The 13,786-nt window shown below is 47.8% G+C and overlaps 1 protein-coding gene across 11 annotated transcripts in view; it reads left to right on the forward strand.

Moving 5' to 3' along the window:
* ARHGAP12 (Rho GTPase activating protein 12) overlaps nucleotides 1-13,786 on the forward strand; it is a 697,283-nt gene that overhangs the window by 405,492 nt on the left and 278,005 nt on the right. For all 11 annotated transcript variants that reach the window (XM_069648062.1, XM_069648064.1, XM_069648067.1 and 8 more), the window contains one exon: nucleotides 1,251-1,349. In XM_069648062.1, the coding sequence (XP_069504163.1) occupies nucleotides 1,251-1,349 (99 nt within the window). The remainder of the gene's footprint in view (nucleotides 1-1,250; nucleotides 1,350-13,786) is intronic.

Consider the following 13,786-nt stretch of genomic DNA (forward strand, 5'->3'; position numbering starts at 1 on the left):
GCATCTGGCACTATAACTTGGGGTTTGTGCTGTAGGAGGTCAGAGCCTCGTGCCCTCCTTCTCTTGGGGTAACTGCTCACAGTGAGCTCTCACCTCCTAACCTTGCAGGGCACATTCATTCTGGGTTACAAATGCTAATAGTATGAGACAATGAGATGTTTATGAATCCCAGCTGGTTTGGCTTTTCCCACTGCTGCCCAGGCTGCAACCCGCTCCTGTATTCACACACATTTCTATGTTTCGTGCCCAGGCCTACTCTCCCGGCTGCAGCATAGTGCCAGTCCTCGATTTCAAGATGGCTGCTATTTTTTAATGCACTCTAGACCCAGTCCCCTAATCTACCATAATGCAGCTTCTATTGACACTCCGCTCCTCCCTATAACCTCCCCAAGCATCTACAAAACACTGTTGGGCCTCTGTTGCATTCAAAATCTCTTTGGGGACCTGGTATCCTCACCCCCGCTTCCCAAGATTGCACAAGTTAGTTATACGGAGCAAATAGTGTTTCTCTGAACCTGTATTGCTGTGCAAGACCTGATATTATAAACCGAAGCAGGTACAAGAAGATTGGAATGATTCATTGGTTGCTGTTCCGACCAGAACACTTTCTTCAAGCAAGAGCATGGCAAGCAGCAAAGCAGTGTCTTAAGTTACTATTTTTACTATTTACTGATCAATTCTTCCAGGCATTCTTGGGAACAGGCAGGATACTACGGTACCGCTGGGCAGCAAACTCCGCCAACTCGTGGCTTCCGCCGATGATCAGCATTGCAGCAGCCAAATTAAGGGTTTTTATTTAAATAAGCCTTTCTTCACACACCAGGAGGAATTTTGCAGAAATACAGACAAGTATGTTCTAAGGTTCTATACATACCATGCAGCAGGGAGGTATTTCTTCTAGCCAAGATATGAAATACTCAAGTACAATATCTGGGAACGTCCCTCAAGACCATTCCTTAAGACAGTGCTCCAAGACAGGATGGGCACTGTTGAAAGCCATTGATCAGCTGCACAGCTGGCTCTGATTTGTCATGAGGGTCAGACATTCTGGAATTAATCAAATGATAGTGACCCTTGACATGGCCGTGATAAATGTAATTACATTGGAATGGAAACCTTTGCGCTGAAGCTATTAATTTCATTGTTACAACTAAATAATTATTGGTCATTGTGCTACTTTAATGTGAAAGGAAACATTTTAGCATTGATCTTATTTTTCCTTTTGTTTTTTGTAATGTTTCTTTTTCTAGCTAAAAACTCGCCAGGGAACAGAGCTGCTAATTCAGTCTGACAATGAAACGTCAATGCAGGAATGGCATACAGCCCTTTCCCAGACAATTGGCAAGCAGGTATGTCGAGTGGACACTTATTTCAAAATTGTAACTGTACTTTAGTGATTGCCCAGAATAAAATGGAATTCATAATTGATGAAAATGTATTCTCTGTTGCTCTGTCTTCATTTACAATTTGCAAATTATTGCCACCACACATACACTGGAACTGATCTCATTTGCAGTGTATTGCTATAATTTGATCAAGCAATCACATGGCAGACATTTCCATCATAATTAAATGTACTTCAGTCATTTCTGTGGCTTGAAATGTGATCAAGTTCGACCAATGAAACGCACAGGAATTTGCCCAGGTGAATTGAGCCCTCTTCTGAGACCCCATTTCCATTCAAAATTTGTTATAAACACCCATGCACTGTCCGCCCGCATCCCCTCGCTCCCCGCTTCCTGATCACTGATAATCCCGCCTCACGAGCCCGCCCCGCGACATGATTGGCACTCCAAGGAAGACATCACTGACCACTGCAGGGCAGCCCTCCAACAGTAGCAGCTCCAGAAAGTGTCAGCAGGTGTCCGCAGGTGTCTGCAGGGATAGCCAGTAGCCCGCCGTCAACCATCACCAACCACTAAAGTAAGTGTGGCACGGGTGGGGACTGAAGCAATCACTTCACTCCAGAAAGCCCTGCCACTCTTAATCAAAAATGTTGCTGTGTTGAATCTTGCATCTAGACAGTGTGCCCAAACAACATAGAGCGTCCTCCAAAAAGTTTTACTGTGTTGAATCTTGCATCTAGATAGTGTGGCCACCAACATTGAGCGTCCTCTGAGCATGACTCCTTCCAACCCATCTAAATCCAAAATGAGAGCTTCACTCTGGCGCGCCCACACCTCCCTCCACTTAAACCCCTTCCCCTGGTCCCAAAAAACCCACCGCTCCCAACCATCCCTCCACCCGCCATCATGAACTCGCCAGTAACCCTCAACGTACCACCCCACCCCCTATCCAACTCCCAAGCCAGAGGAGCCGGATGGCGCTCCAAACATCCGAAAGCCTCTTTCTTCCATCCTTTCCCCCATTCCCCTGCGAGCATACCAAACCCACCCAACCCCCCTTTACCTCAATGTCTGCACATCCCATCACTGAGCCATGCAGAACCTCACCCACCCACCGCCCTAACCTACCGTCGACACCAACTAACATCCCCCTCCCGTCACATCCCTTCCCCTCCATAAAAATTGGACGTCTCGCCCTAGCAAAAACAGTGGCCTCATCTCCATCACTATCCGAAGCCTCCCCCCACCCACCCTCTCTCACACACCGACTGCACTGAAAACCCTAAAAAGGAGAAAACTAGCCTGGTCCGCTTCTAACTCTCTCTACTCCTCAACTCTCCTTCCTCGACCCATTCCCACAATCTCACCATCACCATCCTCTCCCCTTCCCTCACCCCGCTTCCAACCCCTCTCCCTCAACTTCTTGCCCAGCACACCTCACATCCCCAGCCCCATGAGATTCACACACTAATCCCCAGCCCCTAATCTCTCCCGCCCTCTGACCAACTGCCCACCTGCACCCGCCCGCCCAACTCGTCCTCCCCCCGCTCATACCCTCCTCCACCCGCCTACTCTTCCCAACCTCCAATTGACCCGTCTGCTACCACCTAGAACCCGCGGCAACCCTACCCCCTCCCTTCCCAAACCTGACCCACACCCACCACCCTCCCCTGCCACTCCTGCCACTCTCCACACCCCTACAACCTCCAGGATAACCCCATACGCTGAAGTCAGATGCATCCTTTTTAATGCCCGCTCTGTAGCAAAAAAAATAGACATAGCATCTTTGACCTCCTTTCCTCCGACAATCCCGACCTAGTCTTTATCACATAAACCTGGTTCTCTGACGACTTTGCACCTGTTGCTCATGAAGCCTTCCCCCCTGAATACTCCCTCATCCCACCCAACAGACCCTCTAGAGGAGGCGGAGTGGCAGTCGTTTTCAAATCTCACTTATCCGTCTCACTTGTCGATGCAAATCCCTTCTCGTTAAACTCTCACTGCCCCCGACGTTCTGCAATAGCTTCCTAATCATCTACAGAACCCCCGGTTATGACTGATATTTCACAACCAACCTCTGTGACTTTATAGCCACCATCCACTCTGATTCTTCTAGGAGATTTCAATATCTGGCTAGACATTCCAACCAACCCCATGACCCACTCACTGGTCTACTGCCTTGATGCGCTTAACTTCCCCCTTCACATGAATGGCCCAACTTATTCTAAAGGACACACCCTTGATGCCATCTAGCCCCCCATACCTCTCATCTGATCACTTTGTCATCCCTTTCTCCATCCTCTCCCCCGCGCCCTACCCTGAACCAGCCTCCCCCCTCCACCGCAAATGCTGGAAGAAACTAAAGATCCTCCCTGATCTAGCCGAAGCCCTGATTCACAGACCCCTGACAGCCATCCTCTGGGATGAACCCTTAACCATCGACTGCTTCGACTCATGGCTCAATAACTCACTAATCCTGCTCACCCCCTCTTGCCGCTCCGCCTCACGCCTTGGTCCTTATCCCAAATGGTTTACTCCTGAGCTGAAGATTGTGAAACAATTAAATCAATCCCTGGAACGCAAATGGCGGAAAAGAACAACCATTCTGAGTAGCTCCACCATCGCCAGTGTAAAGCCGAAATCCGAAAAGCCAAAAAATCCCACTACAACAACCGAATTCTTAACACTGGAAACCCCAGCAAGGAACTCCACAAAATCATCTTGAAGTTCGTCAAACCAACTTGTACCTCAGCCCAATCTACCCCATCTCAATCGCTCTGCGACTCGCTCTCGCTCCACTTCTACACCACCGGTCTTGACAGAACGACTTTTCTTAACAAACTGGCCCTCCTCTCACCGCCACAAAATCCGTCCGCCTGACCACCCACCCCCCGCCCACCACCGCAACAACTCCACCCACCTTCGACTCCTTCAAACCTATCTCCACAGACGAATTTCTCGACCTTCTTTTTGCTTGAAAACCCTCTTGCTCCCCCTTGACCTCTGCCCCGCCTCAGTCCTCAAAGAAATATTCTCATCCACCTGCGCAGGAGAGCACACAAGAACCATCCTAAACGACTCCCTCAGCTCTGGAATCTTTCCTGATGCCTTCAATATTGCACATATCAAACCTCTTCTAAAAAAAAAAAAAAAAAAACCTCCTTCGACCCCAAAAACTACCGCCCCATCTCAAATACCAGATTCCTTGCAAAACTCATCGATCGAACCGCATACTGCCAACTAAATACCTTTGTCGAAGCCAATGACCTCCTGGACCCCACCCAATCAGGCTTTAGACCACGACACAGAACCGAAATCACTCTGGCCTCAATCTGGGACGATCTTAAGATCACCGCTGACTCTGCAGGATGCAGTGCTCTAATCGTTCTGGACCTCTCTGCCGCGTTCAATACAATTAACCACTGAATCCTACTTGACCGCCTCCACTCCCTAGGAATCCGTTGAACCGCTCTCAAATGGATTTCTTCCTTGCTCAACAACAGGAAACAACCCTCCTCTCCACGTTTGCCTCGCCAGCTCGCCCAATCAATACCGGAGTACCACAAGGAGCATGCCCATCAGTCCTCCTATTCAACCTTTATATGTCCACCCTCCATGGAATCATCCGCCCGCACAATATCCTGTGCTACAACTACACTGATGATACACAAATCACCCTGAAACTCCTCAACTCGGGCCCCAACTCCCAGCCCGACCTCGGTGCCTGCCTCCTTGACATTGACCGTTGGATGACTACAAACCACCTCCCCCAAACCCCACTAAAACCGAAATCATGGTGTGCGGCAACACTGAGCTTCTCCCCCACCCTCTACCTTGGCCCCCATCCATAGGCCAACCACCCACCGCCTCTCTCACAGTAAAAAACCTTGGATGCACTCTGAACTCTGACCTAACACTCTCTCGTCAAATCAACAACAAAACCAAGTCTTGTCATTAACATCTCACAATTCTCAGACGCATCTTTCCCTACCTCTCCTTTCCTTATAGACTTGCCGCTGTCAGGTCTATTGTAATATCAAGACTAGACTATGCTAACTCCCTCTACCTCGGAGTTCGGGCCTACCACCTTATTAAACTGCAAAGAGTGCAAAATGCTGCTGCCAAAATGCTACTAGCACTGGGCCCAAGAGACCACACCTCTCCAGCTCTCGGAACGCTTCACTGGCTCCAAGTTGGACGTAGGGCCACTTTCAAGACCCTGCATGACTCACCGTGCTGTGCACAAGACCGGCCCTCTATACCTGCAAGACAAGCTAAAACCTTACCTCCCATCCCGCACCCTAAGATCAAGCTGCGCCCTTCTGTTAGTGATCCCAACCACCAACTCGGTCAGGATCGGAGGATCCTGGTTCTCAGCCTTGGCCCCCCACTCTATGGAACGCGCTTCCACCTCACATCCGACACACCGAAGACGATCTGTCATTCCGCAAATTACTAAAAACATGGCTCTTCCCATAACACCAATGACCGCCCTAAAGATGTGCCTGAATACCCCAGCACACAATGAGACTATTCTTCCTGGTGTTCAAAACCGCTGATCCTACCCACAGGATAGGATATGATGGAGTGCGCGGACTGGGTGGACGGAACGGGCAGAGCGGACGTGGAATGGGTGGAATGGACATGGAACCGATAGAGTAGATGAAACAGACGGAGTGGACGCCACGGACATGGAACCGGACAGAGTGGATGTACCACACGTTGTATCACTGGACACCTGTTCCCATGTTTCTATATATGTGTATCCCCCCATATATCTGTTTCCCCATATATACCTGAATCAACCCCTGTCGCTATATATCTGTATCCCCATACATACCTGTCACCATACAGACCTGTATCGACCCCTGTCGCTACATATCTGTATCCCCATACATGCCTGTGTCCCCATACAAACCTGTATTGACCCCTGTCCCTATATATCCTTAAGTCGCTATGTATGTCCCCACCATCCTGTTCACGTGCCTGACTCAAAGTCTGAGGCGCTTTTACTGATAACCACCTATCACACCACTATGCTTACTCTCCACTATACACCATCTTTCAACTAGAACACAGCTATACCCCTGATAATTCGGCCTAGCCGTTCACTTACGAATACGACCCCATGAGTGTAAAGACTGGAAGGGGGTGGGGGGGTCTGTACTCCTGCTCTCTTCATGGTAGAGGAGAGGCACAGAGGATCCCAGCCAAGAATTTCTATTTGGTAAACGTGGACGAGCAATCGAAGCCTAGCTTCTCAGGAGGTGATGCAGGCTCGTTCTTAAGTACAGTGTAGTCCCCAAGCACTCAAAAAGGAATGTCTGCACACTGTATTAGTTAAAACAGTCTTTATATAATTAAGTTCACGGTTATGTTCAATATCACGATAACTCACTTTGTACTCGGTTATCTACAATGGCAAATCTATACAGTTCTACGTGGTACCACAATCGCTATTCGATCTCTTTAAAGTGCATCACCTGTACGGTTAAATAACACACACATCAGTTTGTAAAGGAAACCAACAATAGATATAAGAGGAAAGCAGTTGGTTAGAACAATTGGCAGAATACTGGCCCCGTTACCTAGACACAGTTCTGTGTGGAGATTTTTCTCCCCCCCTCCCCCCACCTGCTCAACCTGTAAAATAAAGATATATCACAAGCCCAGTCCATATATTGTTCACAAGAGTCTTTCCAATAGTTCAGCAACCCCAAAGTACCTGGTGTTGTAGAGTTCCTCGTCGGGAAATCGACGGCCCTTCTCGAGTGCACTACCTTTAAAGCAGGAGCCACAGGCCGTCGAACGTCCAGCGATGAACAGGGTGAAGTGACAGCTTCGTTCCTACCGGTGCTCGTTGACGACAGAGCGTAGACGTCCTGCAAGGAAGAGGCGTGCGGGGCACCTCTATGTCAATAGTTCAGGACCGCAAAGAGTTTGAAGACCTGTGGCCCAGCAAGGGCGTCGAGTCGTCGGTGTCTGTCGTCTTTACGTGGAGGGACACCCACTGGTGGATGCTCCTCTGCACGTTTGCGGCCTCGACTTTCTCCGGTGGGACAAAGTGGTCGACGGACCAGACGAGAGCGTCCTTGGATCAAATGTTCTTAGGCAACGGGAGCACTGCGGCTCCGGTCTGCAACAGCGGTCATCGACCGTGACGGACAACAGTCCGGGCGCTTCTCCTTGGGATTCCGGGGAAGTCCCTGGTCGGTAGCCTTTCGGAGGTCGGTCTACCAGGGAACGTTGGCAAAGATCAGCTGGTGCACGATGGTCCCTCGTAGCTCAGGGAGAGGTCTCCTTACCAGGTCCTCTCTTGGATCAGTTCTTGGAGACCCAACCGCTTTCAGATCAGCGAAGTAGAGCAACAGCAATTCTTCTCTTCCAGCAGGGCTTCAAGGTCAAGCTTCAGTTTCATATCCAGTTTCTTTTCAGCTTCTGAACGATTTCTAGCATTGAGAGGCCCCCAGATATACTAGTTGATCTCCCATTCATTCTGCTGGGTCACTGTCCGGCAACTAATCACTCAGAAGGGCATTCAGTAGTCAGTCAGCCAATCAGGCGCACAGTGCATTCAGGCCATTCTTCTCCATCCAGACACTCATAACACAGAATGTGGATTTGGACAAGTACCACACCATTCAACACTACACACTGCATTCATACCAGTTTCAGGCAGGGCTGTCTCAGTCATTGTGTCAAACACCAGATACCAGACATCCGCAACAAGACGTGTATATTCGTCACACACTCCATTCACCCAGGTCCCACCCACAGGTCTACCCACAACATACGGTCATTGGGAAGGCTCCAGCCAGTCTGGTTGGCACTTCCCCACACTACCATATATGGAACTTCCACCCAACAGCCAGTCAGGAGGAAGGGACAGAGTCGGGGCTTCCCGGGACTTCAGGAAGATCAAGGTAACAAGCGATGGAAGGCAAGAGACCACAGGGGCCATCTTGTCTCAATCAGGAATCTACCGATTCCAATGACATGGCCTGGGCATCCCAAAATGGAGGACGCTCAGGGCACCAGTCATTTCAGCACGTAGCTGCCACCAGCCCGTACCCTGCTCACTGGGCCAACAACAGGTGCCCAAAAACATACACTAGGGGCCCAGGGTTGTACCCCCCACCCATGGGTGCCATAAGGGTATCCCATGGGTCTGTACACCAAACCAAAAGAGAGCTGCACCGCCAGGAGTCCCACATGAACTCCTGTGCGGAAAACATGATAGAACACATGATAAAAAGCAGTAAAGGACAAGGAACGGAGGCCCTGTCCCTCAGATGCATTTCCAGCATCACAATAAGCACCGCAACACCCTAATAAAACAAAGCTAGCTGAGCACATTCTGGCCTAGTTGCTCACATAGGCGTTCCTTCGGCCTAACGCAGCCAAGAACTCGGTGTGTGTGTCCACCTGCCTGACTGCACACATCCAATTAATACCTTCAGCACCACACCTATCGCTAGGAAGCAGTTATCATCCAACAACTACACCAGCTGCACACATATCCGGTGCACCCACGCAGCATACAACACTATCTCTCTCCACTAACTTGAACTACGGTTCCCGAGGGCGTTCAACCTAACAGCGCTTTGAGGTCATACCAATGATATATAAGGCGCTATATAAATGCCAAGTAACATAACATATCAAGACAACAGAATATATAAGACAACACCTTTATTGGCAAATTCTGCTAGTTGGATTGAGATACCACCTGAATATTCAGGGATTTTCAACTGTAACTCCAAGTAATAAGTATTCTCAAAGACCGAACTGTATCCAGAGGGACTGTGCCCCCAAGTAGTTGATAAAAGAGCATGTAATATAAGACATGCATAATGCAAGAGATGCATAATGCACCTCTGCCATTTTTGTGGCTTAGATTCGGTAGCTTAGCCAGATGTAAAGCCTACAAGGTCGATGAGGGCAGGCTGGAAGTGCCTGAGGCAGTATGACAGTATGGTTTTATGTGGCAGTGACACATGGGTATGTTTTTTTTTTTAACCTGCTGGGATACCCCAAGGTTAACTGAAAGGCATTGCTTAGAGACTCGGTTAGCCAATGGTGTAAAAGGTGGAGATGCAAACTAAAGATGTGAGCAGGAGCAGTGCTCCAAAGTTAATATGATCTTAGACCAATCATTGCCCTCTACGTACATAATAATAATAATAATAATAGAGTAGTAACGTAGTCTTGGTTTGTATTGTAGGTGGTAAGAGATGCAGTGGTACATTGGGGGTATGAAAGGAGATTTGGGAATGGAGAATTCCAGTCATTAAATGTGACTACTCGAGTTCCATTCTGTTGTTGAACTGTGGTGGCAGTTTTGTCTAGCTGTTGTCCCTCAGGAGCAGAGTTCTTGCTGTTCCCGGTTCTGTTTTATGGGAAGGGCAAGAGAGAGACTGACTCTACAGAGACCAATCGTCTGAGATGATGTGAATGGGTCTGTCGTATGGTGGATGAGTGTAACCTCAAATGGTTTCATCTTTTTGATGACGAGAAGCCTCCATTACCTGCTCTTGCTCTCTGGGCACAAGAGGGTTGGGCAGTGGAGAAGGGACTTTTTGCCTGTGGGCATTCGTGGCCTAGAAACCCAAGCTACTCCTCACTGATGTCTGGGGATGAGTGTAGTCTTGTACAGAAGGGATGTGATCAAGCAGCTTGGACTGGACTGCCCCTTTGGAGGTGGGACCAAGCCTGATTTGTATATGGTCTTTCCCCTTTTGTAATGGCTTGGCAGGCGAAGAACGATGGTCTTAGGGGTTCGCAGAGCAATGCCAGAGGTTAAGATTAATTCTAAGCCTTCCAGCCATCGCCGCTTTTTTGTTTTACTATGCTAACCATTTGGCAGTTTTGGCATCAGATGCCCCGTTGTTGAAATGATGTCTCATTGCCTCCATTTGCCAGGTGTTTGTTATATGCTCAGTTACTTGTGCCATTTGCCAGGGTGCTTCTGCCATTTGCCTTGTGTGAGGTCGAATGAGTGCAATTACTAGAAATTCTGAGTGCACCTGCTGCATGTTCTACTGTCTGTTTTTTTTCCAACAGGATTTAGGTTATTTTTTTTAAAAAAAATAATTTGTAAGCTTTGCAAAACCATTGTGGTTTCTGGAGAATTCTTCATAATGTCAATTTGTTGTCTTCTATCTGGGCAGTGTAAGAGGCAGTGGGCCATGTTTACCTCCAGCTCAGCCACATTGTTGGCATATATGACATTGATCTGCTTTTCATCACTGCCTGTGCTGGCACCTCTGCTGTGATCACTGACCCTATGTTTTTGCTTTGGGATTTTTACTCTTTCAAGATAACTTTGCCTGGGTGTAATGTCTTTCTAGCAGCCTGTAGCAGTTCACTTTGTGTGGGCTTTCTAGTGATTGAGGCACCTTTGTCCGACTTCTGAGAGGAGGTATAGTTGAAGTGATTTCAGGTTACTTCCATTTTCCTTGGGACATAATGTTAAATGCGTGCAGAATCTTCTGTGTTTGATACGTTTTCTGTTTTTGTGAGCTTTAATCTGAAAGGATATGTTGCTTTTCTTTTGCTCCGCGATCTTAGTCAGTAATATGTGCTGCCCTAGTCTGCTGAGTTAGCATTGTTGGGTGTACTCTTGAAGACCCTGGGTACTTGTTCGCAGAAAAACAGGTGCATACCTATGGTTGGGCTGATGTCCCATTTAGTTTGGTGTATTTCAGGCCCTAAACCTCCCAGTATTTAGGAGCATAGGCTTGATTACTTAGTCAAATAATGTAATCACCAACTTTCACAGGGAGTTCATGTCATGGAGTTTGAAGTGTATGGCATTTAAGTGCTTGGCTAGTCATTTAAAGTGATGTTTAGTTGAATGTGCATGGGGAACCTCCTTGTTTTTCTCCCTGTTCGTGTTTTAAATGGCCCGTCATAATGTTTTTATGCTGTATTCTGTTTTGGAGAACTTATCCATCCATATCAATTTCTAAAGGCTTTAGAAACAGTCCTGCGTTCCATATTCAGTGAAATGTTTTTTGAAAGTCAATGAAGCATGCAAATCTTTCCTCTTTTGGGCCCCCTGTACAAATGTATTTGTGTTTGTGTAGAGCGTCATCCTCCACACACACACCTCTTGCTTTCCCTTTCACTTTCCTCCCTCTTCCCACTTCCTTCGATCTCTTGCTAGCACTCGCTTTCCCTCTCTCCCATCCCATCTCTTTTCCTCCTCCCTCTCACTGTTTCTCTCCATCACCCTCCCTCCTTTTTAGGAGGGTATTTTCTAGAGGGACTCGGGTGTGCCCTTCAGGAAGAATCCCCTAAGGATGCCGAGCGGTCTACACACATCAAGCAATGCCAGACTCTGGTGGCATGGCGGAGCACTCTAGGCTTTACTCTCAGTAGGGGAAGAAGGCTGGGCCTAGGCCTGTTAAAAACCACAAGCACAAAGCAGGAAATGTCAGCGCTGCCAGTAAAAATAGTAGTTTGTTATTTATAAAGACTGAGCAACCTAGGTTTGTACAATCAAAATAATATAATGTGTAATACCGGCACCAGCACATAACATCAAAACATGATTCACACAGTATGGAGGTGGAACATATATATGCTTATGTATAAGTGACAAGCATGTAGAACTTCTATTGTGGGGTAACCCAAATTGAATATTGGAAGGCACTAGGCCATGAAAGCGAAGTGACTCTTTAAACAGAAACCAGATTGATTTGCTTGTTACGTTGTTTCAAGTCCTCACAAAAGAGCAAGGGAAAATGTCACAAATTACGCGGTTGTATTCCGCAAGTCATCCTTAACAGGTGAGTAATTCTCCTATTGTTACCAGAGCCTGAAAACAGGTTACCAAGGAAAGAGAAGGGGATGGAGACAGCAGTTAAAGAATACATTCACCGAAAGGTAATTCACCTTTTTCTACAAGTACCATGCCCTGCAGTAGTAGTTGGGTAACCTTGACGATTCCCAGCCAGGCAAAGGCCTGGCTAAGCTGTCTGCAGCTGTAAAGGGGAACCTACATGTACTGTTTCCATCTGCTGCTTCGTGCCCCTGCCAGATTCAGTGTGCCTGGGAGCGTTGCTCGGCTCTCCTCTGCGCCGGCTGATGCTTCTCTCCCGCTGGAATTGTCGCCAGAGGGATTTATATCTCCGCTGCTGGTCGGCTCGGCATGGGGGCTGTGCCTGGGGCTGCCTCCTCATCGCCTGTCCCGCCCCCTACCACGGTACCCGGAACTGTTAACACCTTGTTCCGGGCAAAGTTCCAGCTAAACTGTCTGCAGATGTCCGCAGATGGGGGGGGTAGAAAAGGTGCGTCAAGCACAGAGAATTGAAAACCCCTCACTACTAGAACCCGGGGGAAAGTAGAGATTGACCGATTGTCTTCACAACTTAACAACACCATAACCATATCACAAAAATGCACATTGCGATGAAACTCATTGAAACTAGAGGGCAATTGGAACAATCCAAGTGAAAAAGATATATATATAAATCTTATTTTTAATAAATATTAAAAACTGTATATATTCATACAGTAGCGCTTCACCTTTCTCCTCTTACATTTTCTGGGACTGTCCTGCGTTGGCTCCAGTCCTACCTGTCTAATTGCATTGGGCTGGCAAATCTTCCCCCAATCTCCCGCTCTACCACAGGGTCCCCAAAGGCTCTGTTTTGGGCCTGCTTCTCTTCTCCCTCTATACCTGTCCCCTTGCCTCGGTTATTTCTTTTGGTGTGCCTCATCATCTCTGCCATTGACGCTCAGCTCTTTCTTTCCCTTTTCCGCATTCACCCCCTCTTTCCATGCTACTCTGACCACTTACCTTCTGGCCATCGAGTCTTGGATGTCGGACCACTAACTCATTCTTAACTCCTCTAAGACTGAGTTATTTTCTTTCCTGCCTCAACTATTCCTCCTCCACTGTCCCCTGCCACCATTTCTGCCCCCCCCTTGCTTCCCATCTCCCTTTCAGCCCACAATCAACATTGCGTCTACCTTGATTCTTCTTTCCTTCTCCTCCCACATCTCATCTCTCTCGCTCCTGTAGGTTCCACCTGTTTAATATTTGTAAAGCCGAACCTTTTCTCATCATCCATGCCTCCAAACTCTTAATATCGTCCCTCATCTTTAATGCTCCTGTCTTCTCTTTAGACTTCATTTCTCTTGCTTAAGCCCTCTTAAATCTATGTATAATTGCTTCTAACAGTTCCCTGCCCTCCTTGTGCCCAATCCCTCTTTCGTTCCTTCTCTCTCTTGGTCCCTCTTCATTAGAACACACTTTCTCTCTCCCTCCGTTCTTTCATCCTATCCTCTTTCTTTCTGGCCTTCGAGCCCATTTACTTTCTCTGTACTATTTTGGTAAATCGCTCGATCAGTCTAAATAAAATACAAGTCACCAGGTGTGCCAGTTTCACACTTAAAGTATAGGACAGTCTTAGGGTACCTAGAGACCTAGG

The sequence above is a fragment of the Ambystoma mexicanum genome, chromosome 2q (assembly GCF_040938575.1).
Source record: "Ambystoma mexicanum isolate Mex_15411 chromosome 2q, UKY_AmexF1_1, whole genome shotgun sequence".
In the NCBI taxonomy this organism is placed as follows: domain Eukaryota; kingdom Metazoa; phylum Chordata; class Amphibia; order Caudata; family Ambystomatidae; genus Ambystoma; species Ambystoma mexicanum.